At 44.5% G+C, this 16,293-nt stretch overlaps 1 protein-coding gene and 1 pseudogene across 4 annotated transcripts in view; both read left to right on the top strand.

Annotated features, from left to right (window-relative positions):
* The first annotated feature begins 49 nt into the window (after positions 1–49).
* The window catches only part of DCLRE1C (DNA cross-link repair 1C), a 35,958-nt gene continuing 19,714 nt past the window's right edge, over positions 50–16,293 (top strand). For 3 of the 4 annotated variants that reach the window (XM_036097023.2, XM_078075173.1, XM_036097016.2), the window contains exons 1-4: positions 5,091–5,266; positions 8,674–8,725; positions 11,080–11,164; positions 15,851–15,910. In XM_036097023.2, the coding sequence (XP_035952916.2) occupies positions 5,158–5,266; positions 8,674–8,725; positions 11,080–11,164; positions 15,851–15,910 (306 nt within the window). In that variant the 5' untranslated portion in view covers positions 5,091–5,157. Of the gene's footprint in view, positions 151–5,090; positions 5,267–8,673; positions 8,726–11,079; positions 11,165–15,850; positions 15,911–16,293 lie in introns of those variants that run through there. The other variant, XM_078075172.1, reaches the window with a different exon arrangement.
* On the top strand, positions 11,206–15,209 carry LOC118538797 (small nuclear ribonucleoprotein G pseudogene; annotated as a pseudogene).

Here is a 16,293-nt window from a genome sequence, read left to right as displayed (position 1 = left end):
GCAGCCTGCCCAGTTTGGAGCGTCAAAGCTGAAGCCAGGATGGGAAGCTCGCGGGGGCTGATTATTAGGCAGAGGAATCGGGCAGAATGTGTAATTTGCTTCTTCAGTACCAGACAGAATTCCGTTGGCGATTTTGGTTCCTGGGAGAAGGTACCTCCTATCTGTCCCACCCCATTTCTCATTTTGTTGAAATTAAGTGAACCAGGCAATTCACAGGTTAGAGCTTAGTGCCTGACAATTAGTGAACTTACAATAAACAACTTCCATAACTTAAATGACCTTTCTCTATCATTACCTTTATCCGTATATTTAAAATACTATCGATTTACTTATAACGCCCAAATTTATTTCCTCAGCTCAGATCTCTCTCTGAATTCCAGACTTGTATATGCAACCTATATTCAACATCCACCTAGTTGTCCCAACAACCCCCTTCCAAACGTCCCCTCCCCAGCCTGCTCCTTCCACAATCTTCCCCCGTCAGTAAATGGCTCCTAGAGTCCACTCTTTGTCTTGCCCTCCTTATCCGTCACTGTTGGCTTTTCTGTTCCAGCGAGGTCAAGCCACCATCATTTTACCCCACTCTGGTTATTGCAATAATCCCCAACAGGTATCTCTGGTTCCCCGCTAGTCTATTCTCAACACAACAATCTGTGCAATCCGTTTAAAACATAACTTGGACTGTATCATTTCTTTGCTCACAGTCTTGCAATGGCTCCCATCTTACAGAGTAAAAACCAACAAAACCCTACAAGGGTTGCATACAATTCTTCTTCCCTTGCTCTGGTGCCCTGGATCACTCTGCTCCAGCCACACTGATCTGGCTGTTCCTGGCCCAGCTTCCACATCGAGGCCTTTGTTATGGCTACTGCATCATGCTCTCTATCCCCCTTACTATGTTCTAGTGTTTCTTCTGTCCACAGCACTTACCATCATCTATTATACTACTTAAATAGCTTCTTTCTTAATTCTATTGTTTCTCTTCTGCAAGAACATAATTTCCATAAAGACAGGTTTTGTTGACCAAATTTCTAGAACAGTACCTAGCGCACAGTAGGTGCCAAAGCAATGTATTTCGAATTAATATCTTTCACCACCATGGCCACTAGGAAGCAGTATAGCATCGCGTCTAAAGCATGACCTTGGATTTGGATCTGGTTTCTACTACTTAGTTGTCACATGACTTCGTGCAAGTTACTGAACCTTACTTTTCTTAACTGTAAAGACAAAAAGTGTACCTATCTGATGGGGTAGTTGTGAGGATGAAATAACAAATATAAACCATATAGGAGAGCACCTAGAACTATATAAATGATAGACATGACTTCCACTAGAATGTACATTCCATTGCCACATAGGTTTTTCTCTGCTTTGCTCGCTGCTGAATCTTTAATGTCTAGAACAGTGTGCGGCACATAGTAGATGGTCAGGGACTATTTGTTGAGTGAATAAATGAATCCACACCATCACATTTTTTGGAATATTGTGGCAGCTTCCTATCCAGACGTCCTGCCTCAGAACTGCCTAAGTGCTCTTTCAAACTTAAATCCAGGGGCTTGCAAACTTAAGCATCAATCAGAGTCCCCTGGAGAGTGTGTTAAAACAGATTGCTGGAGAGTTCTGATTTAGTAGGTCTGGGTTGCGGGAGAGATTTTGCATTTCTAACAGGTTCCTAAATACTGTTAGTGATGCTCTTCCAGGGCCCACACGTTGAGAAACACTGTTCTGATCTCACTTGTCACTCTTTTGTTTCAAACCACCCAGGCTTCTTGCTGTCACTCAAGTTAAAGTTTGAACTATTTGGCTTGGTGTCTAGTCCCTTAGCTGGTTTAGCCTTGACTTCCCCTGGTAAGTCCCTATTATTTCATTCCTTTTGATCGCAGTGCTTTGGTTAAAAGGAACTATTTGCAGTGTGCAGACTGAATAAACGCTCATTCCTGGGACTTAAGCTGTTCCTGGGCCCGGAAGCTGAACTCGAGTTTACCTTCTCTGCTAAGTTTTTCTTTCTCCTTGCAGAATTGAGCTCTTCTGCTTGGTCTCCACTGTGTTCTGAGCAGGCTTCCCATAAAGCACTGTAAAATGTCTTGCATTTATTTATTTCCACGAGTTTCTACTTCTGTCAGACTGCAGGTCTTGTTCCAAGGCTGATTCCTTTATGTACATCCGGGTTCAAGCACAGTGTCTGGCACTTAGTGGATGCCCAGTAAATAATAATAAAAGCTAATATATATTGAACACTTACCATTTTCTGGGACTTTGGGTAGACTTTAGTTTTTCTTAGTTGAATAATTACACTTTAATCCATCAGAGGGTTGAGGGTAGGAGGTGTGAAGAAGAGATATTGGTGATGGAGATGTATATGAAACTAATGCAAAATAAACATACATTTTGATTTTTCAAAGCCAGCTTCTGTTATGTGAGTTAGCCATGCAGTGTCTTCTTCACTCCTCTAGAGAAGGGATATCCTTGCCAATCTTGTTCACTTTGTCCACATTCTCCCATACCCTCTCCAAACATTTTGAAAACAAATCCATTGAGCAATAATTGAAATGCAATAACTAGCACATACTTAACAGCCTATAATTTTTTTTGAAGATTTTATTCATTTATTTGACAGAGAGAGAGCGAGAGAAGGAACACAAGCAGGGAGAGTGTGAGAGGGAGAAGCAGGCTTCCCGCCGAGCAGGGAGCCCGATGTGGGGCTCAATCCCAGAACCCTGGGATCATGACCTGAGCTGACAGCAGAAAGTTAATGGCTGAGCCACGCAGGCACCCCAACAGCCTATAATTTGATAAGTTTTGACATAATGCATACACCTGTGAAATCATCACCACAATCAAGTTAATGAACTTGTTTCCTGTGCCCCCAACCAACTACTGACTTGCTTTCTGTGACTTTGGATCAGTTCACACTTTCCATAATTTTATATAAGTGGAATCATACAATATGATCTCAGACTTCCAGCTTCCAGAACTCTGAGACAATTAAATTTCTGTTGTGTAAGTCTCCCAGTCTGTGGTGCTTGTTACAGCAGTTCTAGCACACAATACACTTTTTAAAAAACATGTTATCTCCTTGTATACTTCCTCGTATGACATTTTATGTCCGTTATTCTGAAGGAATAGCATAGAATATAGTAAATTTATAACATAAGTTAATTTAGATTGACAACAGTTTATAAGCGAAGAAAAATATATCCTGTAGTGATTTCCCAACAGACTTATACCTACCTCAATAACGAATTTTTTGGTATTTAACATACCCTTGGTAGCAGTTTTCAGTGCCTTTGAGACAGAACACATCAGGGACTTAGAAGTCCGAAGAGCTTAGAGTTGCAGAAAGATTGCCGAGTGCGGGATGAGGAAGCAGATCATAGCTGATGTTGTTGACTACATTTCCGTTTTCTTTATTAGCGGTCACAGGAGGAATTTCTCTTGGGATTCAGTATCCAGAAAATTTGACTTCTCCTGAAAATCTGTACTATTTGTGTCTTGAGGATGCGTAAGGCTAGTAAGGGATTGTGGCTTCCTCTAGAAGAGCCAAATAATTGGCTCACGTCTTTCAACAGTGTGTGCACGTCTGTGGGCTGTGCCTACCCATCTTCACTGTTTTCTGACCTATCTTTTCCCCCTTATCCTATTTCCCTTTACTCTGTCATACTGTATCCATTGTGGAAAGAAGAGAGGATAAATAAGTGGATAGATAAGCATATGAATATTATCTTGACCTGCCTTGCCAGGAGTTCCAGATCCTGTCAGAGGTAGACACACCAGATTCTCCAGATCGCAGTCTCACTGCAGAATTTGTTGTTAGGTATAGACAGCTGAGCCCTCCTTTATTCTAAGACAAACCATCTTATACGAAATCAAAGCTGTTGGCAATCGTATACTGGCAGAATGCTCTACTCAAATGATTATGATGTCTATACCGCTCCCATTCTCCCTCGTCCTCCTCCCTTGCTTTTTCTTCACCTTATGAGAAGTCTGTATTTGAATAGAATTCTGAGTACCGTAGCTGCAGGAAAATGCTGATGTTCTGTGAGGGTGGCACTCTGATTCTTGATTCCACCGCTTAAAAGTCATTGTTCTTGGATTTTTCCCCCACATTACTTTGTGTCTTTGTGGAAGCATTTGTTTACCATATTCTGCAAATGTGTTGTCTCCAAATGGATTGAAAACCTACCTGAAGGCACATCTTAGTCATCTATGTAATAACTACGAGGCTTATTATAATGGTATGCACAAAGCAACACCTCAAGAGTGTTTGTTTCTGATTATTAATATTGTGGTGTTTAAGGAGACTTGCTAGGAAGGGGTCCAATAAATACCCTCCAGTGAGGGACACCTGGGTGGCTCAGTCTGTTAAGCGTCTCCCTTCAGCTCAGGTCATGATCCCCGGGTCCTGGGATCCAGTCCCACAGTGGGCTTCTTGCTCAGCAGGCTGGGAGCCTGCTTTTTCCCTCTGCCTGCTGTTCCCCCGCTTGTGCTCGCTGTCAAATAAATAAATAAAAATCTTTTAAAATAAATAAATGAATAAATAAATAAGTGGAAGCGGGAACTAACAGTTATTGAATCTACCATGAGTCACATACAATTTTTTTCTCATACAATCCTTATGGTTATTCCCTAAGGTAGAAACTGGGAAGAAAAGGAGAGAAGGGAAACTGAGCTGGGCTTTCAAGCTCTCAGTAGACAAGCAGGAGGTGGAACGCAGTCTGATTTCAAAGCGAAGCTTTGCGTCCCCCTTCCCTTCTTTGCATCCTTGGGTGGAGCACCTGCTACGGGTGTTCAGTTTCCCTTCGCGATACTGTTCCTGCACAGACAACGGGCACTCTGCACCAGAACGCCACCCGTGTTCAGTCAAGGTTGCCGGCAGGAGGCACCCTCGTCGCGCCACGTCCTAGATCCTAGCCGGCTGCCCCAGCCCAGCATCCCGCCGTTCTGACAAATTAACCACGCGGTTCGCCGGCCGCGGACTCTCCCGGGACGCTCCTCGGCACCGCCCCGCCGCCGCAGGGCTCCTCTGATTGGACGTGGCTGCGTCCGGCGGGCCAATGGCGCGGGGGCGGGAGGTTCCCGGAAGTGGCGGCGCGCCGGCGGAAGACCTCAGCTTCCGCAGGCGGCGTGGGGACCGGTCCGCCGAGCTGAGCCGGCGCTATGAGTTGCTTCATGGGGCAGATGGCCGAGTACCCAACCATCTCCATAGACCGCTTCGACAGGGAGAACCTGAAAGCCCGCGCCTACTTCCTGTCGCACTGCCACAAGGGTGAGTGAACGCGGCGCGCCGCCCGCCCCAGGGACGCGGGCTGCGCGGGTTCTGGCCCCGCAGGGAAGCCGCCCGGGGGCCTCGAGCGGCTGAGTGCAGGCTTCGGGAGGCCGGGGCCGAGACTAGCAGGTGCACCTTGTCCCAGCCTGACTCTTCAGCGTCTCTGAGGCTTTATTTCTTGTGTACGTCGGACGGAACCGAAACTTGGCGCAACCACCCGGGCCAGTTTGACCAGGCGTAACTTAGGTTCTTTTGGTAGCTCGCCTAGCTGCGAATAGTCAGAGGTCAGCGAGGATTATTACTTATTTCTTCCACCACATCTTCGCTTCCATGTTATAAAGAAGGCAAGTTTCAGATGAAAGTCCGCCCTACCCCACCTCCCCAACATTTATTATCAAGCAAGCGCATGCACACACACTCAAACATCCTGTCTGAAAGCTCTATGAAGTGCAAGCTCCCCCTCCTTTTAGGTGTTCTGCCCATATCCAGTATAAAAGTTTAGTTTGTGAGGCAACCAGAATACTAAGATTTCACAGCTGCGCACAGTTAGGGGTTAGGCCCTGATAAGGCCTGGAGGCTAGAGGCTCCAGGTGAGGCTGGAGTGTCTCTAAAACGTTCTAGCCAGTCTCCAGAGCTGGAGGAGCACTCATTTTGCAACCGTTGGCCATGCGTAACATCTAGTACGCCGAAGTTCCTGCTTTTGGGAAATGCCTCTGCTTTTTTGCTGTGACCTACGAATTTTCTCTCAATGGGGATAAATCTGGACTTCCTCTCTCGATGTGCTGAATAGCACTGTGAGCCTCTTTGAGGGTCTTTCTACTTAGTCTCCAGAATGTTTTTCATTGTGAATCTCCTCTTGGGCGAGGATACCTCTGTTTTACCTTTTGTCTTGAGCCTCACTGGAGTTTCAGAATTCAGAATGTGCTAGCCATGATCGGAAGTGTGGCGTAGGGGCTTGCCCTTTATGTTTACAAGTAGTGAGTTTGGAGAAGGAATCCATCTAAAGGAATCTAAAATCATGATCATTAGTTTGTAAGTTAAGCCAGAAACTGACTCCCTATTATTGAGCAGTTTATAATAACTGTTCCTGTTCTCTCATGATATGTAAGTCTGTTTATGCAACCAGAATATAAACTCATCAAGGGCAAGAACTCAACTTCTGCTTTCAGAAATTTCCCACACTGCTTACTGGTAGTTTTTAACCTGTGAGAAACATATTTCTTTGATGTGCTGTGGACTTGTGGACTGAATTGTGCCCCCCCCCCCATTTATATGTTGAAGCTCAAACCCTCTATGTGACTGTATTTGGTGATTGGGTTTTTAGGAGGCAAAATTTAAATGAGCTTATAAGGGCGTGGTCCTAACTCGTTAGGATTGATGGCCTTATAAAAAGAGGAATAGAGATTTTTCTCTCTCCACACACACACACTGAAGAAGGGCCATGTGCAAGCCAGGAGGAGACGTCTCACCAGAAACCACCCCTGGCACCTTGATCTTGGAATTTAGCCTCCAGAACTGTAAGAAATTTTGTGGTTTAAGCCACCTTGTCTGTGGTATTTTATGTTAGTCTGAACCAACTGATACAGAATATCTGACAAGATCTTTGTGGACTCTTTTGGTAGAAAAAAAATCACATAAATGCCTTTACATCACACTTTGATAGAACATCTCATCCCACGGCCCACTCAGTCCTGTTTATGGACCATCTGGAACCCAGGGCTATGCTCAGGGCAGCCTTTGCTAAGCATCAGTGAGGCCTGGAGGACAAGAGGAGACCCGTGGCCTGAGATAGTGGCCCAGGGTTGGAGGAGACCCCTTTAGGGGACAATTTACAGTGACCTAATCTGGTTCAGCGAAAGGAAAAAGGCCCTGGGAAGGAGACTCTGGGTGCAGTCCTTGCAGCACCAAGTAAACTGACCCACGTTCTCTTGGCTGGCAGTCTTGGGGGTGGCTGGGGTCCTGGGCTGTCTTGATTAAAGCAGCCATAGAGTGCTGCCTGCTGATTTAGTTTGGGAGCATGGAGCCGAGTCCTGATGCAGCCTCTTTTTGCCGTGGCACAAATTCTTTGGAAATCCCAACTGAAAGTCCTGCCCAGGGATGCCCCCATAGGCCCTACAAGCCTGGACCAGGAGTGATCTGAGGAGATTCACCCTCCGCGGGGGCACGCACATGTCTGGTCAAGGTCCGCCGCGGGGGGGTGTGGTGACTGCGTTGTTTTCTCTGAAGTTAAGGAAGGATTACCACAGGTAAGTTGAGGTCGCGCACGCGGGTGTGTGTGTGTGTGTGTGTGTGTGTGTGTGTGTGTGTGTGTGTGTTGGTGGTAATTCGAATAATTAGGATTGGTTTGATTCATCTAAACTGAGAAGGTGCGGTCACTGCTATCTAGTTCTTCCCATGCTGGAGATTCAGAACGAATTAGAATGCACCATATGTTTAAAGGCCGTGTTTCTGTATCTGTTAATTTGCAGGGCTGAGAAGCAGGCCAGTGTGGATAGAAATACCTTCAACCCAGCAGGCAGAGCAGGCTGAGAAGAGAATGAAACTCTTCTTATGCTGGCCTAAGCCTGAACGAGTTCCAGTGCCTGGAACTGAATGGGTCACATAGAGGGGGGCACGAGGGATGGTTGGATTAAAATTAAAGAAGAACATAAGGAAAGTGCTGGAAGCAGTTCTGAAATGAGTATCTGGTCGCTCATTCTTCTGTGGCTACTCAGAGTTATTTAGACTGTCCTGAGATGGAGGGGATTGTTCTCCTTTTAAATGATGACCAGAGATGGTCAGCTTTCCATGGTTCCTGGCCTGTTTTCAGATGCATGTCACCTGCAGAAGAAAGAGCCAATAGCCCACAGGAATCAGTTCTTTTATAAAAGTGAACCTCTTGGGGTGCCTGGGGGCTCGGTTGAGCATCCAACTCTTGATTTCGGCTCAGGTCATGATGTCGGGGTCATGGGATCCAGCCCCGTGTTGGACTCCCTGCTCAGTGGGGAGTTGGCTTCAAGATCCCCCCCCCCCCCGCCCCGCTCCCACATGAGCGTGCATGCTCTCTCTCTCAAATAAATAAATCTTTAAAGAAAAGTGAACCTCTCATATATTTTCTCTTAAAAGGAAGCTTGAAAAGAACAGATAACTAACTGTTTGGCCTAAGGAATCCTCTCAAAAAAAAAAAAAAAAATGTCCTGGGGCACCTGGGTGGCTCAGTCGTTAAGCTTCTGCCTTCGGCTCAGGTCATGATCCCAGGGTCCTGGGATCGAGCCCCACATCAGGCTCCTTGCTCAGCGGGAAGCCTGCTTCTCCCTCTCTCACTCCCACTTGTTCCCTCTCTCGCTGTGTCTCTCTCTGTCAAATATATAAATAAATAAAATCTTAAAAAAAAATGTGCTTATGATTTTTGGTTCTTTTGTTTTTAGATCATATGAAAGGATTAAGAGCCCCTACCTTGAAAAGAAGGTTGGAGTGCAGGTAATTTATTTTGCTACTTATTTGTGTGTGTGTGTTTTTTAAGTAAACATTTTAATTGAGCTATGACTTACACACGGGAAAGTACATACATCGTAACGGGACACAGATGAACTTTTACAGGCGAGCACATCTATGAAGCTTCCACCCAGACAGAGAAATAGAATAGGACCAGTGTCCCTGAACAGAGCCCCATCCCCATCCTTCCCAGTCAGCGCTTGTCTCCCAGAGGCAACCTGTATCCTGACTTTTTGTCGTCATGGTTTAGCTTTGGCTGGTTGTGAACTTTGTATAAGTAGAATCATACCGAATAGACCCTTCTATTTGTTTTCTTTCACTTAAATTCTGATTGTAACAGGACTCATCATGCTGTTGGGTGTAGCGGTAGTGTGTTCATTTTCATTTCTGTGTGTGTGTGTGTGTGTGTGTGTGTAGTTGTGAAGACAATCGTATGTTTTTGGATCTTTAAGCCAAACGACTGCATCCTTTTGCTACAGCCCGCTTTTGCCTAAATGTCCATTCCAAAATCTCAAGCTTGTATGAAAGGGCCCTGTTGACTCTTTAACTTCTGACCCAGTGGATGTCAGTCTTCTCTGCAAAGTGCTGTCACTAGTCAGTGTTCGTGATAAATGGGAGCCGGTATTCATTGAATCCTTGGGTACATGCCAGGCACTATGTACTGATGAGTTCCACAGTTTCTTTGCGTGCTTGTGACGAGTCAGGCACTGTCCTGGACGGTGAGGATATAATAGTGACAACACAGATGAAAATCCCTGTCTTCTCGGAGCGAACATCCTCTTTAGATCCTCTTGATAAGTTTTTGAATAGATACCGTTATTATTTCTATTTTGCAGATGAGGAAACTGAGGAACCAGAGAGGTTAAATTAGTTGCCCAAGGTCACACAGCCAGTAAGTGGCAGGACCAGGATTTCAACCAGGTCTGTCTGATTTTGGAGCCTGTGTATTAGTTATCTGTTACTGCGTAACAAATCACCCCCAAACTTAGTGACTTAAATCCGTTAATCGTGTGTTCTCTTTCTCAGTTTCTGTGGGTCGGGAACGCTGACAGGGCACAGTGGGGGGGGGGGGTGCTGGTTTCTGCCTGGCTGGGTGTCCTCTGGGGCTGCCATTATCTGGAGGCCCATTCATTCAGTGTTTGACACCGAGGCTGAGAAGAATCAGGCAGCTGGGGCTTTTGGGCATCTCTGTTGCTACAAACTCTTCAGCATGGTGACTTCAAGGTAGCCGAACTTCTGAAATGGAGACTCAAGGCTTAGAAAGTGTCTGTCCCCAGGGAGGGCTAACAGGTAGCCATGTTGCCCAGGAGACATAGCCTCCAAAGTCCTGCGACCTTCCTTCGCCACGTTCTGTTGGCTAAGGCAGTTACAAAGATGGGTTGAAGGGGAGGTTAAAATAGACCCCTTATGTCAATGGAGGGATTTCCATATCTGTTTTGTAAACAGAGCGTGTGTGGTTGGGATATATATTAGTGTGGCCATCTGTAGAAAATATGGTCCACCACAGACTATATTCTTAACCTCTAAGCTTTGCTTTTGAATTTTTAAAGTTTATTATGAAATTGATTTTTCCTCACTAAAAAACAGAAGAGGTTTATATGAAATAAAACCCAGAAGTCTTCTGTTCCCCACTTCTTTCGTTCTTGAGAGATAGCTTCATTTGGTGGTATCTTTCCAGACATACCTGATCATGTGCAAACATGTATCTTTAAGAGTGATGGGGGACACCCTTTTGAGGAGGTCAGAGGGCACAGTATTTTCTCTCATCTGCTTCTTCCCCTTTGTCCTTTTGCCCTTTTTTTTTTTTAAGATTTTATTTTTAAGGGGGGACTCCTGGGTGGCGTAGTCTGTTAAGCGACTGGCTCTTGATTTCAGCTCAGGTCATGATCCCAGGGTCATGATCCCAGGGTTGTGGGATTGAGCCCTATGTGGGCTCTGTGCTCAGTGGGGAGTCTGCCTGGGATCCTCTGCCTCTCCCTCTGCTCCTCCTTGCTCACACGCTCTCCCCCTCTTCTCTCTCAAAATAAATAAATAAATCTTTAAAAACATTTTTTATTTTTAAGTAATCTCTACACCAAATGTGGGGCTCTAACTTACAGCCCCAAGATCCAGAGTCGCACGCTCTACCGACTGAGCCAGCCAGGCACCCCCCTCTTTGCGGTCTTGATGGGACCTAGTCACAGGTGGTGGCATGTTGGGAACTGCTCTACCAGTTGTTCAGCCAGCTCAGTGTCTGAATGACTTGAGATAACTGATACGTAATGAAATGTATTTTCTGGTCACCCAGTGGCTCGCTGTGGATTGTACTGACACAGCTTTTCTAAATTTCTTCCTTTCAGCTTGAAGGTTTGCTTATACTGTTCACCTGTTACTAAAGAGTTGTTGTTAACTAGCCCGAAGTACAAATTTTGGGAGAAACGAATCGTAAGTTTTATTTTTTGAATGACACTAATTCTTTTTCTCAAGGGGAAATATTTTTCGAGGTCGATTAAAGAAAGCATTGGAATTATTCAAAGCCCAGTTCCTCCTACACTACATTTGTCTACATTAGTTACAGTGTTGATGTTTAGTCTTTGTAATTCATCAGTTTAGAAGAGGCCAACATTTTATTGTTGCAGATTTGTTCTTCTCCTCCCTCAGCAGTTTGATCTTGGGTCTTGGTTTTGTTGGTTTAATCTCATTAACTCTTGCTAAGTTGCATTTTAATACTTCAGAGTGTAAAATGTTTAACCCAATTGATAAATCCTTTTATTTAGGTCATGACATAGTTTAGGAAAAATGAACACATCTTATGGGTTATGATAAAGGGATAACAACTGGAATAAAGAGAGTGGACAACTTTGAATCTGACAGAATAAAATGGAGCTGTCCAATGGAAAGCAGATAGTAAAGGGGAGAAACAAAAGAATGGCATATGGAAAATGTAAAGATGCCAGGAAAAGTCCTATTATAACAGTAATTACTATAAATATGGCTTTAATTCAACTCCTGCTCAAAATATAACTTTCTCAGTTTAGGTTAAAAAAAAAAGTTCCACCAGTCTTAGTCTACAAGAGACTTAGATAAAACAAAAGGATAAATGCAGGTTGAAATGGAAATAAAAAACAAAAAAAGGAAAAGATGTACTAAACAATTAGAAGCTAAAAATGCCAGAGTGGCAGTTTTTATGTCATACAAAATAGAATTGAAGGCAAAAGGAGATCTTGTTTCAAAGAGGATGTTATTTACTGTCAGAAGGAACCATGGATCCAGAAGATAGGAACTTAACATGCAATTGACAGAGTAGCCTCAAACGGGATACAGTCATCACTGATCCCCCAGTGCTTGATCAGAGAAAGAGAACCACTGGGGGGGAATGCAGTTAGGGTGCACTCTGTGGATTAAACTTTAGGTCATCGTGGGAACTGGCAGAGAAGTCTGAGAAGTGTCAGAGTCTGTTTGATGTTTGCCTGCTACCAGCTTTCAGTTCTCACATCCTCTTTCCACTTCTGCCCCACAGCAAGCTGATTAAAAAAAAAAAAAGCCCTGGGGCACCTGGGTGGCTCAGCTGGTTGAGCGTCTGCCTTCAGCCCAGGTCATGATCCCAGGGTCCTGGGATTGAGTCCCGCATCGGGCTCCTTGCTCAGTGGGGAGCCTTCTTTTCCCTCTCCCTCTGACCCTCCTCCCCGCTTGTGCTCGCTCGCTCTCTCTTTCTCTGTCAAATAAATTTAAAAAATCTTATTAAAAAAAAAAAAAGCCTACCCCTCCCTTGGCCCTGACCTGAAGTTTGAACCACGCAAGCCCAGGCACCCCACCTCACAACCACAATAAAAACCAGGGCCAGTCACTGCCACCCTCTGTCGGGCCGGAAGAGCCACTTCCTCCCAGCTGCGGCACCGCTCTCGCCGCAGAACGTGCCAGTGTGGGGCATACGGTGCTTGCGCCCCCTGTCGGTGCACGTGTGGCACAGTCAGCCTGGGCTGGGGTCCATCCCCACTCCCCAGAGTGAGCCGTCACTGAGGCTGTAACCTTGGCCTGCTCTTAGGCCTGAAGTTGCTGTGGACCTGCCGGCCAGTGGAGAGAGATGAGCTGAGCTGAGAGAGAAGCGGAGAAGGGTAGAGGTGGGCTGGAACCCACAAGGACAACCTGGGACCCCTGTCTGTGTCTCACTCCTCCCAGGCTGGCTAGTGCTGCAGCCCCCCGTTGCCACTGAGTTTCACACTCCTGGCCCAGGCCTTCGAGAAGCTGAAGGAGGAGACACAGCCGAAGGTGGGCTTGCTGCAGTCCTGCCCTGTCTGCGGCTGAGCCAGCAGGTGCGCGTCCGTGAGCTGTTAGCACTCCTGGTGCCCGTGCAAGCATTACGACATGGCTACTGGTTCACTTTGGCCTTCCAGATCTCCCACGGATGTTTCTTGGGGCCAGCGCCCACCTGGAGGTGTATGTGGAAAGGACTTGTGGGACAGTTCCAGCTCAGCTAAGTTGATGGGGTACAAGGCCACCTCACAGTCTAAGGGACACTAGGCAGCTCAGCAGTCGTAGCCAGAGCACTTTCCAAACCACTCTCAGAAACTGAAAGAGGGGCCCGCCTGGGGGGCTCAGTCGGTTAAGCGTCTGCCTTTGGCTCAGGTCATGATCCCAGGGTCCTGGGATCGAGCCCTGCATTGGGCTCCCTGCTCAGTGGGGAGTCTGCTTCTCCCTCTGCCACTCTCCCTGCTTGTGCTCTCTCTCTCTCTCTCTCTCTCTCTCTCTCTCTGTCAAATAAAATCTTAAAAAAAAAAAAAAAACTGAAAGAGGAAGGAGGCAGGAAATAAGATAGATTTGAAGGGCATGATTAATAAATGTGAGCTAATAGCAATCCAAGGCACCCAAAGGGAAAAGATCTTTGGTATACATGGAACATTTACAACAATTGACCATGTACTGTGGCACAAAAGAAGTTGGAAATCCTAGTGATCTTTTCTCTGAGTACAATGCAATGATGCTAGAAGTCACAAATAAAAGGAGAGCTAAAATCATCCACATATGTAGGAACTCAATGCATGTAATAACCATTAGGTTAAAGAGGAAGTTGTAAAGAAAAACATGCAGTACTTAGAACTGATGGACAGTGAGAACACGACACATCAAAATGTGTGTGACACAGCTAAATTAGCACTTGAAGGGAAATTGACAGCATTAAGTACATTTCTTCGAAAACAAAGACCAGAATTACATGGATTGAGTCTTAGTAAGAAGGAAAAGGAGCAACAAAGCAAATCTAAGGTTATGTGGAAGAAGGAATAATAAAGGTAAAAGGACAAGGTAGCAATACAGAGGCTGACAACTACCACAGAAAATAAAAGGGAAGATTAACAAAAGTAAAAGCTCATCTTTAGAGGAATAGAGAGAGATTTCTGCCAAGATTAGAAAAAGAAGATGCCGGGCCTACTGCGGGAGGGTGAGGGACGCCACGAATTCCGTCTGGAGGCACCTTTGAGCTCTCCAGGTAGACACCATGAGCAAAGCTCACCCTCCCGAGTTGAAAAAATTTATGGACAAGAAATTATCATTGAAATTAAATGGTGGCAGACATGTCCAAGGAATATTGTGGGTGTTCGATCCGTTTATGAATCTTGTGATAGATGAATGTGTGGAGATGGCAATGAACAATAGTAGGCAACAGAACAATATTGGAATGGTGGTAATACGAGGAAATAGTCTCATCATGTTAGAAGCCTTGGACCAAGTATAAACAATGGGTGTGTTCATCAGACGAAATCAACTGCTTCCACATGTCCCCTCTCCATAGTACCTGTTTCACTACAATATAAAAACCAGGTCATGTGCATTTTCATATTGAACTTTTTTGTTAAGTAAACTTTTATAATAGTCAAAAAAAAGAAGATGCATATAAAAATACAGAATGATAAAAGGAAAATAACTATTAATAGCAGTGCATTTATTGGAAAATTAATGACCGTATATTTGATAATTTAGTTGAAGTGGATAAGTATCTGGATAAGTAGGAAGATATCAAATTGAGGCAAGAAAAGTGGAAAACTTGAATAAGTAAACATTGAAGAAATTAAAACAACTTAACAAAGATCTCTTCTTCAATAAAGCCCCAAGTCCACATGGTTTTATAGGTGCATTTTGCCAAATGTTCAAAGGACAAATAATCCCCGTACTGGATGAGTTTTTGTGGGATATAGTAAAGAGATGAGCTGCTCAGCCTTGTTGGCAGAATTGATAATGATAGTGCAACAGGGAGAAAAGCCATTTCATGTACGACCACGTGAACATCCTGATTAAGGTGGTAGCTAACTGAATCTCACAGTAATAAATAAGTGCTTTGTGAATACAATACAATGTGTTTATTCCAGAATGCAAGGATTTTTTTTTTTTTTAAGATTTTATTTATTAGAGCATGAGTGGGGGAGAGAAGCAGACCCCCAATGAGCAGGGAGCTGGACGTGGGACCTGAGCCAAAGGCAGACGCTTAACCACACCGAGCCACCCAGGCGCCCCCAGAATGCAAGGATATTTTTAACACCCAAGTCTCAGTCACTGTAAGTTTTAGGATATCAGTGGACTGAATAGATGAACAATTACGTTAATTTATTCATCAGCTACTTACCGAATGCCTCTTGTGTGAGTTGCTGTCGTAGTAAAATGGGTCAGGCCACCTCGGAGCCCTCTGCCGCAGCCCGAATCTGTGAATTAGGCCAGCACCTCAGGGATGGATCCAGGCTGCATTTTGCAGCACGAAGCCTAAGCATGCAGAGCACATGGCCATGTGTGTTACTGAGACTCAAGTTGAGAGGGGAGAGGGCAGTGGGAGGACAGGGATGGGGAGGTGAAGGGAGAAAAATTGAATTCATGGAAATAGAATTGCTGTGTCAAGGGATATGTAAGTTTAGGAGGCATTTAATCCACGTTGCCACGTCAGCCACAGGAAAGGCACTCCTTTAGCTCTATCATGTCTTCAAGCTGCTAAAATGTTCAGTATCGCGAAATCAGAAATTGTTACACAGAGAGTCTTAGTAACTTCTTCTAAGTCCCTTTTTTGTGTTTGAGATGGCAAAGGTTTGTAAATCCATGAAAAACTGAAAACACTTGGTATGATGTACATATGATCTCTTATTTTAATAGATATCCATTGAAATTGAAACTCCTACTCAGATACCTTTAGTCGATGAAGCGTCAGGCGAGGTAAGTAAAAATATAATTTTTAAAAATTATTGTTTAATAATATGATTGTTTTTCTCTGTGATTTTGAATGCTCATCTTACCATAAATGAAAGTTATAGTAATTGGGTGAGTTTGTAGGGGAAAAAAAAAAATTTGTGTTGTATTTCCCTTCTACATAGTAGTCTATAAGGTAGACTTCTGTGTGAATTGCTCCTTTTTAGTATGTTACCTGCTAATGATGAGAACTCCAGGTATTGATATTATTACATAATGTCATTGTCACGTTTATTATGTTTATTATAATATTCAGGATATAATATGGTGCTTAGTGCTTTTGTACCAAATATATGTATTTGTGATTTTCTTTTTTTCTGAATTATTTCTTACTTAAGAAACAGTGTCCA

This window comes from Halichoerus grypus, chromosome 6 (genome assembly GCF_964656455.1).
Source record: "Halichoerus grypus chromosome 6, mHalGry1.hap1.1, whole genome shotgun sequence".
NCBI lineage: Eukaryota > Metazoa > Chordata > Mammalia > Carnivora > Phocidae > Halichoerus > Halichoerus grypus.
The sequence above is the reverse complement of the archived record's forward strand: the minus strand, read 5'-3'. Positions and strand labels throughout refer to the sequence as shown.